The sequence below is a fragment of the Tursiops truncatus genome, chromosome 14, assembly GCF_011762595.2.
Source record: "Tursiops truncatus isolate mTurTru1 chromosome 14, mTurTru1.mat.Y, whole genome shotgun sequence".
Classification (NCBI taxonomy): domain Eukaryota; kingdom Metazoa; phylum Chordata; class Mammalia; order Artiodactyla; family Delphinidae; genus Tursiops; species Tursiops truncatus.
The window spans coordinates 25,916,592-25,935,531 of record NC_047047.1 but is presented as its reverse complement, the minus strand read 5'-3'; the positions used below and the strand labels follow the sequence as shown (position 1 = coordinate 25,935,531).

The window sequence follows — 18,940 nt, the reverse complement described above, 5'->3', positions numbered from 1 at the left end:
ATAAACATAGAGCATTTATTTTTTATTTTATAGGAACTCCACAAGTTAAGGTCCCATTGTTCTTTTGCTGTGATTGTTGTTACTATTGATGTTGCTGTTTTCTGTCTTTGCTGGTTCTTTCTAATCTACCATTTGTCGTTATTGGCATATAATCATCTCATGGTCACAAGATGGCTGCGGTAAAACCAAGTATCATATTCTCACAAAACAAGGAGGAAGCAGAAAAAGAGTCCAAATGGTCATTTTCCTAATGCATATTTATCTTTCTTCAGAGAAAAATATCATTCTCATAAGCACAGTAACAGCCTTCCCCTAATTACTCATTTGCCAAAACAGACTGATAAGACAATTCATGGCAAAGAGGCATATAATAATGACTGTCTTAGGCTAACAAGGATTTATCCACTAAAGCTGAATGCTTCACTCCTCTAAAAAATCATAAAGTTCTATGAGCAAGGAAGAACTACTAAGTGACTGTTAAGTAAACCATCAGAATTGTTTGTCCAAGACCATATGATTCATTTTTTCCATTGGAAATGGAATTCATTGCCTTAGGTCTTTTTAAATAGTGTACTATTACTGTTGGGGCTGGCTCTGTGCTTGAAAACCAGTTTATTTATAACCTGTTACAAGTGCTATATTTGTTTGCAGTTAAGAAATGCAGAGTGATCTCCTAGCTTGTAAGCAAACTGAGATTCATTGTCCCTCTTCTATAAAAAAATGAGTTAATGTGTCCAGAAACTAACTCTAGTAAAGTGGGGTTTAACATTACCCTTCCTTATGTGTTTCATCTGATTATTTTGGTTGTTAACATGGTGATAATTAAAAGTTAAGGTAAATTTTAAATATTAAGAATTCTGATTTATTGAGCTTGAGTTATGCCAACATGCTTATGTAAAAATGAAAGTGGCACCATGGTTAAACTGACAAACGTTTCTCAGTTGTAACAATTTTGATTTATTCTTTCCTGTGACCTCCTTCCCTGTTGTCTTCAACCACAGCAAAAGGATACTGCATGTCTTCTTATTGTAGTGCTGAGGTTACTGAAGTTATATAAAACACATCTGTCTGTTTCTTGGAAGGAAAGTCCTGCTAGTTGACTGACAATTGTAAGCAGGGAGAATTAAGATAAATGTGTTTCATGTTTTGCACACAAATGCAGAATTTGTATAATCATGACTTCACAGTTGTGATCTCAAAAAAGAAGGAATTTCTCCTTTATACTTTTCTTGCAATTAATGTAAGAACACTCTGAATCTCTAAGCTTCTGAAGTGTTAGAAGTACAGATGGGCTACTAAAGATGTAGTTGTAATGTTTTACCCATTTAGCATGTGTTTATTTTTCCTTATGTACTCAAAGGTGACATATTTGTTCAGCTCAGTGATATTATAGCTAAAAAAATCATTCATTAGTAAAAGGAGAAGCAATCTCAACCTAACAAATCAGAAGTGTTTCTTATTATTTTATACTGAGTTGAATATTTGACTCTTAACACTTTTCTACATACAAAACACAAGTCTCTTGAAGGGTTCTTCATAAGTGCATTATAGAAGGATTTAGTATGTCATAAGCACTTAAAGATTTGACATTCAACTGTAGTAGTATCCATGTTGGTTAATTTTCTTACAAGCCCCATGATGAGTTTGAGAAAAATTGAAAGAATTAGAGTATCAGGTTCTATTAAATTGTTACATGTATCTTGCTTAAGTTTTTCTTCATTAATTTATATCCAACTACATAAAGCAAATTTGGGGAAAAACATATTAATAAATAAATAAGAATGAGGTCTCCAAATATTTTCATAGGAAGATGTCCACCATATATTAAATTATAAACCAGAATGTCTAAATACTATACCATTAAATCACATGTACTGTCAGTTCTGTATATCCAACCATTCCATATCCTGCAGATATGGGAGGCCGACTATACTACACCATTTTACATACAGGACTTGAGCATCCGAGGATTTTGGTATCTATGGGGAGCCCTAAAACCAATCCCCTGCAGATACCAAGGGACCATTGTATATGCTTATATCTGCATTTTTTACGTCTGAAAAAATATGTGCTAAATTATTATTGGTGGTAACCTCTGAGTAGGGGGCAAAACTGCCTTAAACTTCATACATTTCTCTGACTGCATTTTTTTTTTTTTTTTTTTTTTGCAGTACGCAGGCCTTTCACTGTTGTGGCCTCTCCCGTTGCAGAGCACAGGCTCCAGACGCGCAGGCTCAGCGGCCATGGCTCACGGGCCCAGCCGCTCCGCGGCATGTAGGGATCTTCCCAGACTGGGGCACGAACCCGCGTCCCCTGCATCAGCAGGTGGACTCTCAACCACTGCGCCACCAGGGAAGCCCTTCTGACTGCATTTTTTGCATTCAGCTTACATTAGCTTACATTACTATTGCAAACAGAACAATTTAAACATGGTCTGCCTCTTGGGGTTGCAACTCACCTGCAGATGAGGTAGCCAGTCCTGTTTAAACCATGGGTACAGTGGACACCAATAAGTCTGTCTATAAAACAGGGAATATGGAATTAAGTAAGCGAAGTAGATACACTACAAAAAAGTTATACAATTTTCTGAAGAGTAGCATTTATTAATTACCACAACACTACCACTATCCTGAAAAGGAAAAACTCTGAAGAAAGGAGTGTTTTTGAAGGAATGTACTATGAAGAATTAACTACTATAAAGTCAAAATTCATTGTCTCTGGGAAATTTTGCATAGCCTCCAATCAGATGCAATAGTGTGGACTGGAGAATGCCCATCAGGAACTGATTTGACTATAGAAAAAGGGGGTGGAAAAAAAAAAACAGGCTATCAGAAGAAGAGAATTTGTTTCTGAGTGAAACAAATGGAATGCCTTCACTTTTAATGCTCAATATTAAAAAGTACAAACGGTTTCTGAAGGGCTCTTGGGGTCCCAAAGCACTTCCATTCCTTCTCTCATTCACTGCTCCTCACACGCCACGGGTCTATGTGCCTGTGGAGACCTTGGTTAAGTAGCACCATTCTTATTTCACAATGAAAAAGTAAGGCTTGAGACGTAAGCCCAAGCTGCACAGCAGGCCAACAGAAAAAAAGACTAGAATCGAGTCTCAGATTTTTCCAACTACGCCACAGTGTTTCGTGGTCCAGCACTTAAAAAAAATTATAAGAGAAAGTAAATAAAAAACAACAACACATAGCTGATCTCTGCAAAAGGTATGTCTGTGACTAGGTGGTGTCTGGCATTTGTCATCTCCTGCCTGGATTACTACCGCCCTGCAATTCTAGCAATCTCTTTTATTTCAACTGATCCTCCACATGGAAGATGTTATCTTTCTAAAATATAAACTTGGCTGGATTGCTCTGTTGCTTAAAAATCTTCACTTAGCACAGAATAAAGCCCAAGTTTTTAGCATAGCATTGAGCACTATTTATAAACAAATATCAGTGTGTCTCTCCAACTGAATTATAAGTTCAAACTATGACTTACAAGGACCTACATCATCCACCTCCCTCCTTTGCCCCGCCAGTCTCCCCTGATCTCATTCTCTACTGCCCTGCCCTCACTCACTTTCCCCTGTCCAGCCACACTGGCTTCCTTACTATTCCTCAAACATGCCAAGCACAGTCGTGCCTCAGGGACTTTGCACCTACTATTCCTTCTGCTTCAGAACACACCCTCCCACCCCATCTCCACTCTCCCAGAACACACCCTCCCACCCCATCTCCACTCTCCCAGAACACACCCTCCCACCCCATCTCCACTCTCCCAGATAGCCAATGGCTTGTTTCTCACTTCAAGGCTCTGCTCAATCGACATCTTAATAGAGGGGACTTCCCTGATCACCTACCACATTCCCTCACCTCTTCATCTTCTTTTGTTATTCTCCAAAGCATTTACCGCCACTTGACACTCCATGTACTTACTTATTTATTTATCTCTCTCCCCCACTAGAATGGAAAGTACGTAAGGGCAAGAACTTTGTTCTGTTCCTACTTCCTAGAACAGTTCCTTCAACTTAGAAGGTGTTATACAAATATTTGCTGAAAATCAATGTATGACTTCTTTGCCCTTTCACACTACCCTCTAGTCACACCAGAGGCTGCCCCTCCAGAGCACAAGTTCAAGCCCTGTGCCTTCTGTACCTGTCCCCAATACCTGGGCTGTCCTTTCCTCATTCCGGCAAAATCCTCTTCCCCCAAGCCCAGCTCAAACGCTGTCTCCTCAGTCAGGCCTTCCTCAATTTCTCCTCTATATTGCTGCTGCACTTGATTCTTCTATTATAATTAACCCACTTATACTCACTACATGTTTATCTTCCTAGATAACTGTAAGTTGCTACTGAACAAAGACTTCTACTCACCTCTGTATCCCCGTGCCCTAACAACAAACCTATGAGGCTCTCGGTGTTCACTGAAACAATTTATTTTCTGAGTCTCTACCAATTCTAGGGAGTGCATAGTATAGTCTCCTCCTCATTATCAGTGAGCCTGGCACCTGTGGGAGGGCCTTACAGCAGAGGAAAGTCACCAATGGATCATAACTAAGGTCCTGAGACTGCAATGGCAGACAGCATGGCGAAGTTGGCCCACTGCATGCAGAAGACCCACAGAGGAGTCAGCATATGCAATGGACTACACTTGGTATAACACGTGAACAATCAAGGTTTACAAACGTGTTCTCATGCACTTGTAAGGATCTTCTAGCCGACGCGGAGCAGACAGAACACACACAAAGGAGGCTGGAGGAAGGGAGTAGGCCAGCAGCTGCGCCCTAACATCTTAAGAGGTAACATTTCTGTGACTACAGTTTACACAAATCAGATAATTTGCCTCCTTTCTAGACACCCTGGTTATCACAGGCAAGACCAAGCCTCTCAAGTTTTAAAGCTAAAGTATAGGAAAGATCTGTGAATAGGGCTGAAGATATTTAAGAGCTAGTACCTGCATTAAGCAACCAGGTTACAGAATGAAAATTTATCTTGAAATTCCAGTCTCGCCCTCCTCTCTCACCTCCTATCCCCTATCTTCCCACCTCCATCTCTATTCCTTCTCCCCTACTCCCTGTTTTATGTATATATGTGCATCATTTTATATATACACGGAATATTTACTGTCTGTTATATTTATTTAATAAAGTGCACACTCCTCAGGCTAAATTTAGAAAGAGGACAAAATGAACACTTTCACATGGGCGTCAGTGGTGTTCCAAAGACAGAAGATTCCTCAGTCTTAAAACATGGCAAACACCACGTTCCTTCTGATAGTTAGATGCTAGAAAAAGGCAAGTGGATCCTTAAAATTCACACGCTATTAAGATCTACTATCAACAGAGTAGATCTTAAAGCAGAAACAAGAAAACACCAGCCTTTTAAGTTCTTCCTGTCTAAAGATAAGAATAAGAGGTGGTAGTGTTCTTCCTCACTTGCACCCGAAGTGTAAAAGCGGCAAAAATATCTTAAACACATATATGATGAGGAAGCCCCTCTTCTGGTCCACTCTCTTTTGTTTTGCTTCTAGGGATCTGTCTCACTCCAAAACTTCGCTTTTGGTTTTCTTTTTTATATACGCTAAGAACCTGAGAGTCTTAACCTTTTCTTCCACCTCTCAACCAATAAATAGGACAAAAGAACATTTTTTTAATGTATTTTTCCATTCAAAGTTTTAAAAAACAGATAAGTAAGCTAGTTCAGTTGATATTTCTCACAAAAATCACTTTCCAAACTAAATTGTGACCATAAACAGGAAAAACACCGTACTCTATTAGCACCATCTGACATTTCCACCTTAATGTTACCAAACACAACTTGACACTAATGTCAGAACTATTAAAAATGTTAAAAATCCCCAACCCCACTCAAAATGCATACCAAAGTTCAGGTAAAGGAAAAAAAAAAACAAAACAGCAACTCACCATTATCTTTATTTTCCTTCAAAAACCCATTAACAGCACACTGGAATTTAAAAATAGTGTCATCATCTGGCACCTGATGCCCAATTGTACAAATTTTTAAATAAGGAACAGTTTCTGGTAAGTCCTATAAGGCAAAACCATGAAAATATGTATTATTTCCTTTGTAGGGAAAGAATAAAAAATTAATTAGAGAAGGCAGAATATAAACCAGGAGAGTACATTAAACTTAGTATGTCAGTCATTCTGATAAGAGCCATTTTTTCCAAAGCTGCTTTAACCAGTAATTATCACTTGGTTTTCATTAAAACTGCAGAACAGACAGTTACCAGGCATGCAAAAGGAAAAGCAAATCTATGTGAATGAATGTACATGTAACTCAAAATGATATAAACAGTTCTACCTACATTTATGTTCTATCTTACATTTCAAGGGCATAAAGCGGCTGTGATTTAAGTAGAGTAGTAGAATACAGTCAGAAGAACTTGGATTCGAATTAAGAAACAGAGCAAATTTCAGGCATTGTTGAGAACTGGTATTCTTGGGGTGGGAGAAAGTAGACTATCAATAGAAGACAGAAAAGGATAAGTGAAAATTCTGTAGTTCTGAAAATAAATGGAAAGTAGCACTATGAACCTATGATATATTTTATATTAAAAACAAACATACGAGACTTCCGGGAAGATGGCGGAAGAGTAAGACGCGGAGATCACCTTCCTCTCCACAGATACACCAGAAATACATCTACGCGTGGAACAACTCCTACGGAGCACCTACTGAACGCTGGCAGAAGACCTCAGACCTCCCAAAAGGCAAGGAACCCCCCACGTACCTGGTTAGGGCAAAAGAAAAAACTAAACAGAGACAAAAGGATAGGAACGGGTCCTGCACCAGCGGAAGAGAGCTGTGAAGGAGGAAAAGTGTCCACACACTAGGAAGCCCCTTCGCGGGTGGAGACTTCGGGAGGCGGAGTGGGGGAGCTTGGAAGCCGCGGAGGAGAGCACAGCAACAGGGGTGCGGAGGGCAAAGCGGACAGATTCCAGCGCAGAGGATCGGGCCGACCGGCACTCACCAGCCGAGAGGCTTGTCTGCTCGCCCGCCGGGGCGGGCGGGACTGGGAGCTGAGGCTCCGGCTTTGTCGGAGCGCCTGGAGAGGACTGGGGTTGGCGGCGTGAACACAGCCTGCAGGGCGTTGGTGCGCTGCGGCTGGCCGGGAGAGAGTCCGGGGAGGGGTCTGGACCTGCCGAAGAGGCAAGAGACTTTTACGGCCCTCTTTGTTTCCTGGTGCACGAGGAGAGGGGATTAAGAACGCTGCTTGAGAGAGCTCCAGGGACGGGCGCGAGCCGCAGCTAAGAGTGCGGAGCCCAGAGACGGACATGGGACGCTAAGGCCGCTGCTGCCGCCGCCAGGAGGCCTGTGTGCGAACACAGGTCACTAGCCACACGCCCTTACGGGGAGCCTGTGCAGCCCGCCACTGCCAGGGTCCCGGGATCCAGGGACGGCTCCCCCGGGAGAGCGCACGGCGCGCCTCAGGCTGCAGCGTCACGCCGGCCTCTGCCGCTGCAGGCCCGCCCCGCACTCCGTGACCCTCCCTACCCCCCGGCCTGGGTGAGCCAGAGCCTCCGAATCAGCGGCTCCTTTAACCCCGTCCTGTCTGAGCAAAGAACAGACGCCCTCCAGCGACCTACACGCACAGGCGGGGCCAAATCCAAAGCTGAGCCCCTGGGAACTGTGAGAACAAAGAAGAGAAAGGGAAATCTCTCCCAGCAGCCTCAGAAGCAGCGGATTAAAGCTCTACAATCAACTTGATATATACCCTGCATCTGTGGAATACCTGAATAGACAACGAATCATCCCAAATTAAGAAGCCCTGTGGATGAAAGGCTCTTGGTGCTGCAGCCAGGACTCAGTGCTGTGCCTCTGAGGTGGGAGAGCCAACTTCAGGACACTGGTCAACAAGAGGCCTCCCAGCTGCACATAATATCAAACAGCAAAAATCTCCGAGAGATCTCCATCTCAAGGCCAGCACCCACCTTCACTCAACGACCAGCAAGCTACAGTGCTGGACATCCTATGCCAAACAACTAGCAAGACAGGAACACAACCCCACCCATTAGCAGAGAGGCTGCCCAAAATCATAATAAGTCTACAGACACCCCAAAACACAACACCAGACGTGGACCTGCCCACCAGAAAGACAAGATCCAGCCTCATACACCAGAACACAGGCACTAGTACCCTCCACCAGGAAGCCTACACAACCCACTGAACCAACCTTAGCCACTGGGGACAGACACAAAAAACAACAGGAACTACGAACCTTCAGCCTGCAAAAAAAAAAAAAGGAGACCCCAAACACAGTAAGATAAGCAAAATGAAAAGACAGAAAAACACACAGCAGATGAAGGAGCAAGATAAAAACCCACCAGACCTAACAAATGAAGAGGAAATAGGCAGTCTATCTGAAAAAGAATTCAGAATAATGATAGTAAGGTTGATCCGAAATCTTGGAGATAGAATGGACAATAGAATGGACAAATTGCAAGAATCAGTTAACAAGGACCTAGAAGAACTAAAGATGAAACAAGCAACGATGAACAACACAATAAATGAAATTAAAAGTACTCTAGAGGGGATCAATAGCAGAATAACTGAGGCAGAAGAACGGATAAGTGACCTGGAAGATAAAATAGTGGAAATAACTACTGCAGAGCAGAATAAAGAAAAAAGAATGAAAAGAACTGAGGACAGTCTCAGAGACCTCTGGGACAACATTAAACGCACCAACATTCGAATTATAGGGGTTCCAGAAGAAGAAGAGAAAAAGAAAGGGACTGAGAAAATATTTGAAGAGATTATAGTTGAAAACTTCCCTAATATGGGAAAGGAAATAGTTAATCAAGTCCAGGAAGCACAGAGAGTCCCATACAGGATAAATCCAAGGAGAAATACGCCAAGACACATATTAATCAAACTGTCAAAAATTAAATACAAAGAAAACATATTAAAAGCAGCAAGGGAAAAACAACAAATAACACACAAGGGAATCCCCATAAGGTTAACAGCTGATCTTTCAGCAGAAACTCTGCAAGCCAGAAGGGAGTGGCAGGACATATTGAAAGTGTTGAAGGAGAAAAACCTGCAACCAAGATTACTCTACCCAGCAAGGATCTCATTCAGATTTGATGGAGAAATTAAAAGCTTTACAGACAAGCAAAAGCTGAGAGAGTTCAGCACCACCAAACCAGCTCTACAACAACTGCTAAAGGAACTTCTCTAGGCAAGAAACACAAAAGAAGGAAAGGACCTACAATAATGAACCCAAAACAATTAAGAAAATGGGAATAGGAACACACATATCGATAATTACCTTAAATGTAAATGGACTAAATGCTCCCACCAAAAGACACAGATTGGCTGAATGGATACAAAAACAAGACCCATATATTTGCTGTCTACAAGAGACCCACTTCAGACCTAGAGACACATACAGACTGAAAGTAAGGAGATGGAAAAAGGTATTTCATGCAAATGGAAACCAAAAGAAAGCTGGAGTAGCAATTCTCATATCAGACAAAATAGACTTTAAAACAAAGACTATTAGAAGAGACAAAGAAGGACACTACATAATGATCAAGGGATCGATCCAAGAGGAAGATATAACAATTGTAAATATTTATGCACCCAACATAGGTGCACCTCAATACATAAGGCAAATACTGTCAACCATAAAAGGGGAAATCGACAGTAACACATTCATAGTAGGGGACTTTAACACCCCACTTTCACCAATGGACAGATCATCCAAAATGAAAATAAATAAGGAAACACAAGCTTTAAATGATACATTAAACGAGATGGAGTTAATTGATATTTATAGGACATTCCATCCAAAAACAACAGAATACACATTTTTCTCAAGTGCTCATGGAACATTCTCCAGGATAGATCATATCTTGGGTCACAAATCAAGCCTTGGTAAATTTAAGAAAATTGAAATTGTATCAAGTATCTTTTCTGACCACAACGCCATGAGACTAGATATCAATTACAGGAAAAGATCTGTAAAAAATACAAACACATGGAGGCTAAACAATACACTACTTAATAATGAAGTGATCACTGAAGAAATCAAAGAGGAAATCAAAAAATACCTAGAGACAAATGACAATGGAGACACAACGACCCAAAATCTGTGGGATGCAGCAAAAGCAGTTCTAAGGGGGAAGTTTATAGCAATACAAGCCCACCTTAAGAAGCAGGAAACATCTCGAATAAACAACCTAACCTTGCACCTCAAGCAATTAGAGAAAGAAGAACAAAAAAACCCCAAAGCTAGCAGAAGGAAAGAAATCATAAAAATCAGATCAGAAATAAATGAAAAAGAAATGAAGGAAACAATAGCAAAGATCAATAAAACTAAAAGCTGGTTCTTTGAGAAGATAAACAAAATAGATAAACCACTAGCCAGACTCATCAAGAAAAAAAGGGAGAAGACTCAAATCAATAGAATTAGAAATGAAAAAGGAGAGGTAACAACTGACACTGCAGAAATAAAAGAGATCATGAGAGATTACTACAAGCAACTCTATGCCAATAAAATGGACAATCTGGAAGAAATGGACAAATTCTTAGAAATGCACAACCTGCCAAGACTGAATCAGGAAGAAATAGAAAATATGAACAGACCAATCACAAGCACTGAAATTGAAACTGTGATTAAAAATCTTCCAACAAACAAAAGCCCAGGACCAGATGGCTTCACAGGCGAATTCTATCGAACATTTAGAGAAGAGCTAACACCTATCCTTCTCAAACTCTTCCAAAATATAGCAGAGGGAGGAACACTCCCAAACTCCTTCTACGAGGCCACCATCACCTTGATACCAAAACCAGACAAGGATGTCACAAAGAAAGAAAACTACAGGCCAATATCACTGATGAACATAGATGCAAAAATCCTCAACAAAATACTAGCAAACAGAATCCAACAGCACATTAAAAGGATCATACACCATGATCAAGTGGGGTTTATTCCAGGAATGCAAGGATTCTTCAATATACGCAAATCTATCAATGTGATACATCATATTAACAAACTGAAGGAGAAAAACCATATGATCATCTCAATAGATGCAGAGAAAGCTTTTGACAAAATTCAACACCCATTTATGATAAAAACCCTGCAGAAAGTAGGCATAGAGGGAACTTTCCTCAACATAATAAAGGCCATATATGACAAGCCCACAGCAAACATCATCCTCAATGGTGAAAAACTGAAAGCATTTCCACTAAGATCAGGAACAAGACAAGGTTGCCCACTCTCACCACTCTTATTCAACATAGTTTTGGAAGTTTTAGCCACAGCAATCAGAGAAGAAAAGGAAATAAAAGGAATCCAAATCAGAAAAGAAGAAGTAAAGCTGTCACTGTTTGCAGATGACATGATCCTATACATAGAGAACCCTAAAGATGCTACCAGAAAACTACTAGAGCTAATCAATGAATTTGGTAAAGTGGCAGGATACAAAATTAATGCACAGAAATCTCTGGCATTCCTATATACTAATGATGAAAAATCTGAAAGTGAAATCAAGAAAACACTCCCATTTACCATTGCAACAAAAAGAATAAAATATCTAGGAATAAACCTACCTAAGGAGACAAAAGATCTGTATGCAGAAAATTATAAGACACTGATGAAAGAAATTAAAGATGACACAAATAGATGGAGAGATATACCATGTTCTTGGATTGGAAGAATCAACATTGTGAAAATGACTCTACTACCGAAAGCAATCTATAGATTCAATGCAATCCCTATCAAACTACCACTGGCATTTTTCACAGAACTAGAACAAAAAATTTTGCAATTTGTATGGAAACACAAAAGACCCCGAATAGCCAAAGCAATCTTGAGAACGAAAGAAGGAACTGGAGGAATCAGGCTCCCAGACTTCAGACTATACTACAAAGCTACAGTTATCAAGACGGTATGGTACTGGCACAAAAACAGAAAGATAGATCAATGGAACAGGATAGAAAGCCCAGAGATAAACCCACGCACATATGGTCACCTTATCTTTGACAAAGGAGGCAGAAATGTACAGTGGAGAAAGGACAGCCTATTCAATAAGTGGTGCTGGGAAAACTGGACAGATACATGTAAAAGTATGAAATTAGATCACCCCCTAACACCATACACAAAAATAAGCTCAAAATGGATTAAAGACCTAAATGTAAGGCCAGAAACTATCAAACTCTTAGAGGAAAACATAGGCAGAACACTCTATGACATAAATCACAGCAAGGTCCTTTTTGACCCACCTCCTAGAGAAATAGAAATAAAAACAAGAGTAAACAAATGGGACCTAATGAAACTTAAAAGCTTTTGCGCAGCAAAGGAAACCATAAAGAAGACCAAAAGACAACCCTCAGAATGGGAGAAAATATTTGCAAATGAAGCAACTGACAAAGGATTGATCTCCAAAATTTATAAGCAGCTCATGCAGCTTAATAACAAAAAAACAAACAACCCAATCCAAAAATGGGCAGAAGACCTACATAGACATTTCTCCAAAGAAGATATACAGAGTGCCAACAAACACATGAAAGAATGCTCAACATCACTAATCATGAGAGAAATGCAAATCAAAACTACAATGAGATATCATCTCACACCAGTCAGAATGGCCATCATCAAAAAATCTATAAACAATAAATGCTGGAGAGGGTGTGGAGAAAAGGGAACCCTCTTACACTGTTGGTGGGAATGTAAATTGATACAGCCACTGTGGAGAACAGTATGGAGGTTCCTTAAAAAGCTACAAATAGAACTACCATATGACCCAGCAATCCCACTACTGGGCATATACCCTGAGAAAACCATAATTCAAAAAGAGTCATGTACCAAAATGTTCATTGCAGCTCTATTTACAATAGCCCAGAGATGGAAACAACCTAAGTGTCCATCATCGGATGAATGGATAAAGAAGATGTGGCACATATATACAATGGAATATTACTCAGCCATAAAAAGAGACGAAATTGAGCTATTTGTAATGAGGTGGATAGACCTAGAGTCTGTCATACAGAGTGAAGTAAGTCAGAAAGAGAGAGACAAATACCGTATGCTAACACATATATATGGAATCTAAGAAAAAAAAATGTCATGAAAAACCTAGGGGTGAAACAGGAATAAAGACACAGACTTACTAGAGAATGGACTTGAGGCTATGGGGAGGGGGAAGGGTAAACAGTGACAAAGCGATAAAGAGGCATGGACATATATACACTACCAAACGTAAGGTAGATAGCTAGTGGGAAGCAGCCGCATAGCACAGAGAGATCAGCTCGGTGCTTTGTGACCGCCTGGAGGGGTGGGATAGGGAGGGTGGGAGGGAGGGAGACGCAAGCCGGAAGAGATATGGGAACATATGTATATATATAACTGATTCATTTAGTTGTGAAGCTGAAACTAACATACCATTGTAAAGCAATTATACTCCAATAAAGATGTTAAAAAAAAAAAAAAAAATACGTAATTCCTAGCTCTGAGCACTGAAAAAGTCTAGAAACAACTGATGTCATTTCAAAAGGACTCAGGAGTCACTGAGAAGCTCCAACTGGCCAAAGATAGGGCCTCAGTTAGAATAATAACTGTAACGGAGTCCACGGTGATAGGAATAAATAAAGTTTTACAAAACTGGTCACCACTGGAGGATATTTGTGAATCAACTCATTATTTTGAAACCTGTTAAATAAAAGAAGAGAATCATGCCTCTACAACTGGGCAACCAAACAGTTGATGAGGGGAATCTTCTCCTCGTACAAATATACCCAGCTAATAAGTGAAAAAAAGAACAACAGCATTCACCATTCTTTGAAGCCTCAACTGAATTAATGGATGTAGGTATGAATCATCAGTGACTGCTAATACCACAGAAAGACACAATTATATATGTCTCCATGGAAGAACACATCATCACCTATGAAACTGTCTTGCCAAAACAAAACATGCAAGCTTCATTCAGACCAACTACCAAGTTACAGGAAATAAAGGGACTGAAGAATATGTTACCAACACATGGAATGTAATCATCGACATCTAGATGGGACAAATTACCTGGTTTCTTTAAAAACAAAATTCAAGGAGGAAAAAAAAAGTGAGAGAGACATGGAAGGAGAACCTATAGATTAAACAAGACTTCAGAGACCTAACCATCCACGGCAAAGTGTGGACCTTATTTGGATCTAATTCAAAATTCTTATAAACAATTTTTTATGACGTTTAGGAGACAACTGCAAATTTGAGCACTCCCTGGGTATTTAATATTAAAAAATGATATTAAGGAATAGAAGTCCTGTATTTTAAATGCACGTACCAAAAACGTACAGGTGTAATTACATGCTGTCTCGGAGCTGCTTCAAGATAATATGGAATGGGGTGAAACAGGTGGGGGTATAGATAAAACATGACAGCCATCAGTTGGTAAATAAGAAAGCTGGATGAGTTCATGGGTATACAAGGAACACTCACAGTATTTTTATACTTTTGTATATGCTTAAAATTTGTGATAATTGTTTAAAAACAAGACGACACTGTAGAAAACAGTCTGGCACTTTCTCAAAGGTTAAGCGTAGAGCTACCGTATGATCCAACAACTCTGCTACTACCTACGCTGCACATCTAACAGAACTGAAAGCAGGGATTTGAACAAATATCTGTACACCAATGATCATAGCAGCATGATTCACAATACCTACAAGGTGGAAAACAACCAAGTGTCAATCAACCAATGAATAAGAAATTATGGTATATACACATAGTGGGATTTATTAAGCCAAAGAAGGAGTGGCATTTTGTTACATGCCATAACATGGATAAACCTTGAAAACACTAGGTTTAGTGAAATAAGCCAGACATAGAAGGACAAATACTGTAGATTCCACTTACACGAGGTACCTAGAATAGGCAAATTCATAGAGACAGAAAATAGAATAGAGGTTACTAAGGGCTGGTGGGAGGGAAAATGGGTTGTTACTGTTTGATGGTTACAGTTTTTGTTGAGGATGATGAAAAAGTTTTGATTATAGACAGTGGTGATGGTTACACAACACTGTGACTGTAACTAATGCCACTGAACTGCATATTTATAAATGGTTAAAACAGATACTATTTATCTATATTTTACCACAATAAAAATAAAGAGGAATAACTGAGTTGAAATTTCAATTCTTCCTTTTCCGAGAGTCAGTTTCATCGTCTGTAAAATTAGTAATTCTAGTTGTCTATCCTCTGAGCTTAGTGCAGAGTAAGCACTCAGTAGGAGGTATCAGTACTACTTCCACTTCAACAGCAAAGGATTGTTGTGAAGATTAACTAAGTCAATGCATGTGAAAGAACTTTCTAAATGGCAAACTGATACAAATATTAACAAACATTAGGTGTTACTGTCTCCCAAGGCCATGGAACAGGTCAGAAGAAGGATAATTCTTTTGCACTGGAATGTCCTACATGGGCCAAGAGAATATATGGGTTCTGTACTATATCAGAAGGTATTAGGAAAAGAAAGCATAAAACTTAGAGAACAATTGTCTTTTACCGTGATGCTTAAACGTGCTCAGGCAACTGCTTAAAATAAGTGCTAAAGACATAATGGACATACCTTTCTTTCCTTTTAGACTACTACTATTTTTACTGAAAGTTTACTTCATTTTCAAAATATAGAACATGGAAGCTTATAGAATTTCTTAAGCATATCTAGAGCCTACTGCCAAATACTACAGTTCAATTCATATCTTTAATCTCATTTTGAAACAGCAATTACAAATGTGTATTTAAGGAAACCACTAGCTTCCCTTTTTGAACCCATGAAAGAAGGCCAGGATTCACCTTAGCATAAGATGATAACTACTGAATTACTATCAATTATTACAGTATCAGAAAGAAGGTCATTTTCAATTACGGGTTCCATTTACCTCTGGCTTATAATAGCGGCGAGTATATGTTAAGTCAATTATCAGCCCAAGTTCTTCATTCTGTTCTTGGATTTTGTTAAAAAGATCCAAGGGGGAAAAACATTCTTCTGGAGCAAGATTCTTTTCAAAACTCTGTCAGAAAGAATAAAATAAGAAAGAACATGTGTTTAAAATCCTTTATTATATTATCCATTTATTCAAACCCTGTGATGCTAACATATGAGATTAAAAGTAATGTCTCCTCCTCTGGAATTTACAAGCGATATTACAATCCTTTCTTCCAGAGAGATTAGAAGGAAAAAAATAAGTTCACTTCTATATATTTATTTCTAGGTTTGTTTACTTCATGTTGGTCTCCTAACCAGACTGTAAACTCCCAGAAGGCAGGGACCACATCAATTTTGCCTACCACTGTACTGCCAGCTCCAAGCAGAGTGCCAGAAATAAATACTTCTTGAATATCTACATATAGGAAGGATGGCTTGCACTGCTAAATATTCTTTCATGTATTTGGCTTATACATGTACCCTGTTCCATTGATCTCTTTGGTTATTGAAGTGTCAGCAACACACACTTTTTGTTAAATTAGTAGACTAGTTTTAGAGCAGTTTGAGATTCACAGCAAAACTGAGCAAAGAGTACACAGTTCCCACTTATATCCGCTCTCCTTCATCCCACACAGCCTTCCCCATTATCAACATTCCATATCAGTGTGCTTCAATTGTTAGTATTCATGAACCAACACTGAAACATCATTATCAATCAAAGTCCATAGTTTACTGCATTCATGGTACAAGTAAGTGACTATTTCTTTATTTCTAGTATAGTCATCCCCAAACATTTACATACTGAGATACCTATTACTTTCTTAGAAATTACTTTATTCTTTATTTATAGTTAGGGCATTACATTGTTTTTTTAATTAAGTACAAAAGTAGGTTGTATTTATCTATGAATTCCATTCTGGATAGTAAAGGAGGTATTAAAAAGTATTCGCTAAAAAATAGGGAAAATGGAGTACGACGGGGTTGAGAGCTAGGGATCTACATGGTGAATTCAGATTTCTGGAAGCATACGGTATTAACTTTTGCTTACCTTTTTTAAAGGAACTTTGAAAGCAATGAAACGAGTCCCAGGCATCCGCTGTCCAACTGGGAGATAGTCTTTCCACCTGTTAATATATTTTTTGTTAGGCAAATTTTATGTTAGGCTGTCTCCCTGCATAGGATGAATGCGCCTTGAAAATGGAAATCATATCCCTCTAGGGTAGGTCCCTGTTCTTTCTGCTTTGCATTTTGCTGCTCCACTTATCAACCCCACCTAGTAATAACCTATACTTCCCTTGTTCCTGTTGTCCCATCTTGAAAACAGATAAAAGGTAACAAAACAATGCAAAGGTCTCAACAAATAAGGGATATCTAAAACCAGAGATAACCAGAACTTCTGTATCACTAATAAAACCTAGCCCGATGTTGGATACTAAGGTATCATTAATACATGAGTGTTGACTGAAATAGTTTAAACTCAATTTTTTCACTTCACAGTTTATTTTTAGTCCTCATACAAAACCTGATAATAAAATTCCTTAATGCTAGGAATCACAGTGAAAAATAATATCTGAACTGACTTCTGTAAGATGAGTTAGAACTAAGGTTAATTCAGTGTATCTGAAGCATTGAAAGTGAGGGCAAAAGTGGCACAAGATGGGGCCAGAGAAGCAGAGGATTCTAGACCACGCAGAGTCTTAAAGGCCAACAGTTTGTTCTCTCTTCTCAAAACAATGTTTCTGAGCGATGTTTATGAGCAATGTTCCAACTTGCTTTTAAGGTTTCTTGTATGAAGAATGGATTGGAAGATATATGGACACTAGTTAGGACCTCCTTGCAACAGACAGGCAAGTTCAGTATTAGGATGTTGAGGAAGAGCTGACAGATTCAAAAGAAATTCAGGAGATAAACTGAAGCGGGCTTAATGGGGTATGAGATGGAGGAAAGGAAGGTCTTAGGGAATTAAAAGGTTTACTGCACACATGAGCAACAAAATTAATCATTTGAACGTACAGAGGTAGATCTCTCAAGTAACACCGGTTAGGAAGCAACAGTACGCCCTTTATAATTCCTAGAGACAAAACAAATCAACTGTTTCAACGGAAAATTCGGCGGTACCGGTGCGTTTTTTCACTCAAACTTAGTTCCAGTTCCTATTACTCACATTTTCTGTGCCTAAACAACACAGCTTGAGGAACTGAAGGGGATTCCATCCTGGTAATTAAGGAGGGTCCCCAACACTGAAAGTCCCATCTTAAAAAGCAGTCCCCCTGCATTTTACCCGAGGAGCAATGGCCAGAGCCTCCCTTTTAAAACGATGGGGAGAAATCAGAACATCACACACTGTTCCTTTCAGCTACTGTGAACTGAGCCGCGAGACGACCAGTACCCCCCCTAGCACAGCGCGGACGGGCCAGCGCGCGGGGGCCACTGTGACAGGCGACAGCACAAGAGACGAAGCCCAGGCCCAGGGGCTCTGAGCTCCACCGGCAACGCCCAGGGGCCAAGGCGTATTACCTTTCCGGGATGTGGTTTCCGCCCTTCTTCTTGGCCGACGAACGTCCAGAATATCCGCGACCCTGACCCCAGCGCCCGCCGGCATGATGCCACTGGCTCATGTGACCCCCAATATGCCGCCCACCCAACGCCAAGAGTGCCAAAGTCGCCAACCCGGCGGCCCCGGTGCCAGCACAAGGCCACGAACCACAGGCACCTAGGCGTTACCTCACGCAGCTCGCGGACCTCTTTCTACTGCGCATGCGCCACCGCTCGTCGAGATGACGTCATCACGCCGGCCGACTGAGGCGCTTGATTAGTAAAGAGGATTCTGATGGCTGCAATTCCCGCTTTAGCCGGAGGGTGGTAGCAGAGGTCCATTAGTTCTTGTGTGAACCCTTCCGAATTCCAATAATAGGGGACATGGAAAGCTGTCCAACTCTCCCAGTTTCTTGTGTGGTTGTTTCAGATATTTAAGTGCTTACATTCACACTTTTTGTATCTTGTCT

At 40.1% G+C, this 18,940-nt stretch overlaps 1 protein-coding gene across 5 annotated transcripts in view; it reads right to left on the bottom strand.

Moving 5' to 3' along the window:
• The window catches only part of LOC109547086 (RNA/RNP complex-1-interacting phosphatase), a 34,072-nt gene extending 15,391 nt beyond the window's left edge, over positions 1-18,681 (bottom strand). For 3 of the 5 annotated variants that reach the window (XM_073791234.1, XM_073791235.1, XM_073791236.1), the window contains exons 1-6: positions 18,453-18,681; positions 16,984-17,059; positions 15,889-16,020; positions 6,980-7,147; positions 5,911-6,034; positions 2,459-2,519 (exon numbers count right to left, since the gene is read on the bottom strand). In XM_073791234.1, the coding sequence (XP_073647335.1) occupies positions 2,459-2,519; positions 5,911-6,034; positions 6,980-7,147; positions 15,889-16,020; positions 16,984-17,059; positions 18,453-18,553 (662 nt within the window). In that variant the 5' untranslated portion in view covers positions 18,554-18,681. The remainder of the gene's footprint in view (positions 1-2,458; positions 2,520-5,910; positions 6,035-6,979; positions 7,148-15,888; positions 16,021-16,983; positions 17,060-18,452) is intronic. The other 2 variants (XM_033838220.2, XM_033838222.2) reach the window with 1 other exon arrangement.
• Positions 18,682-18,940: the final 259 nt, after the last annotated feature.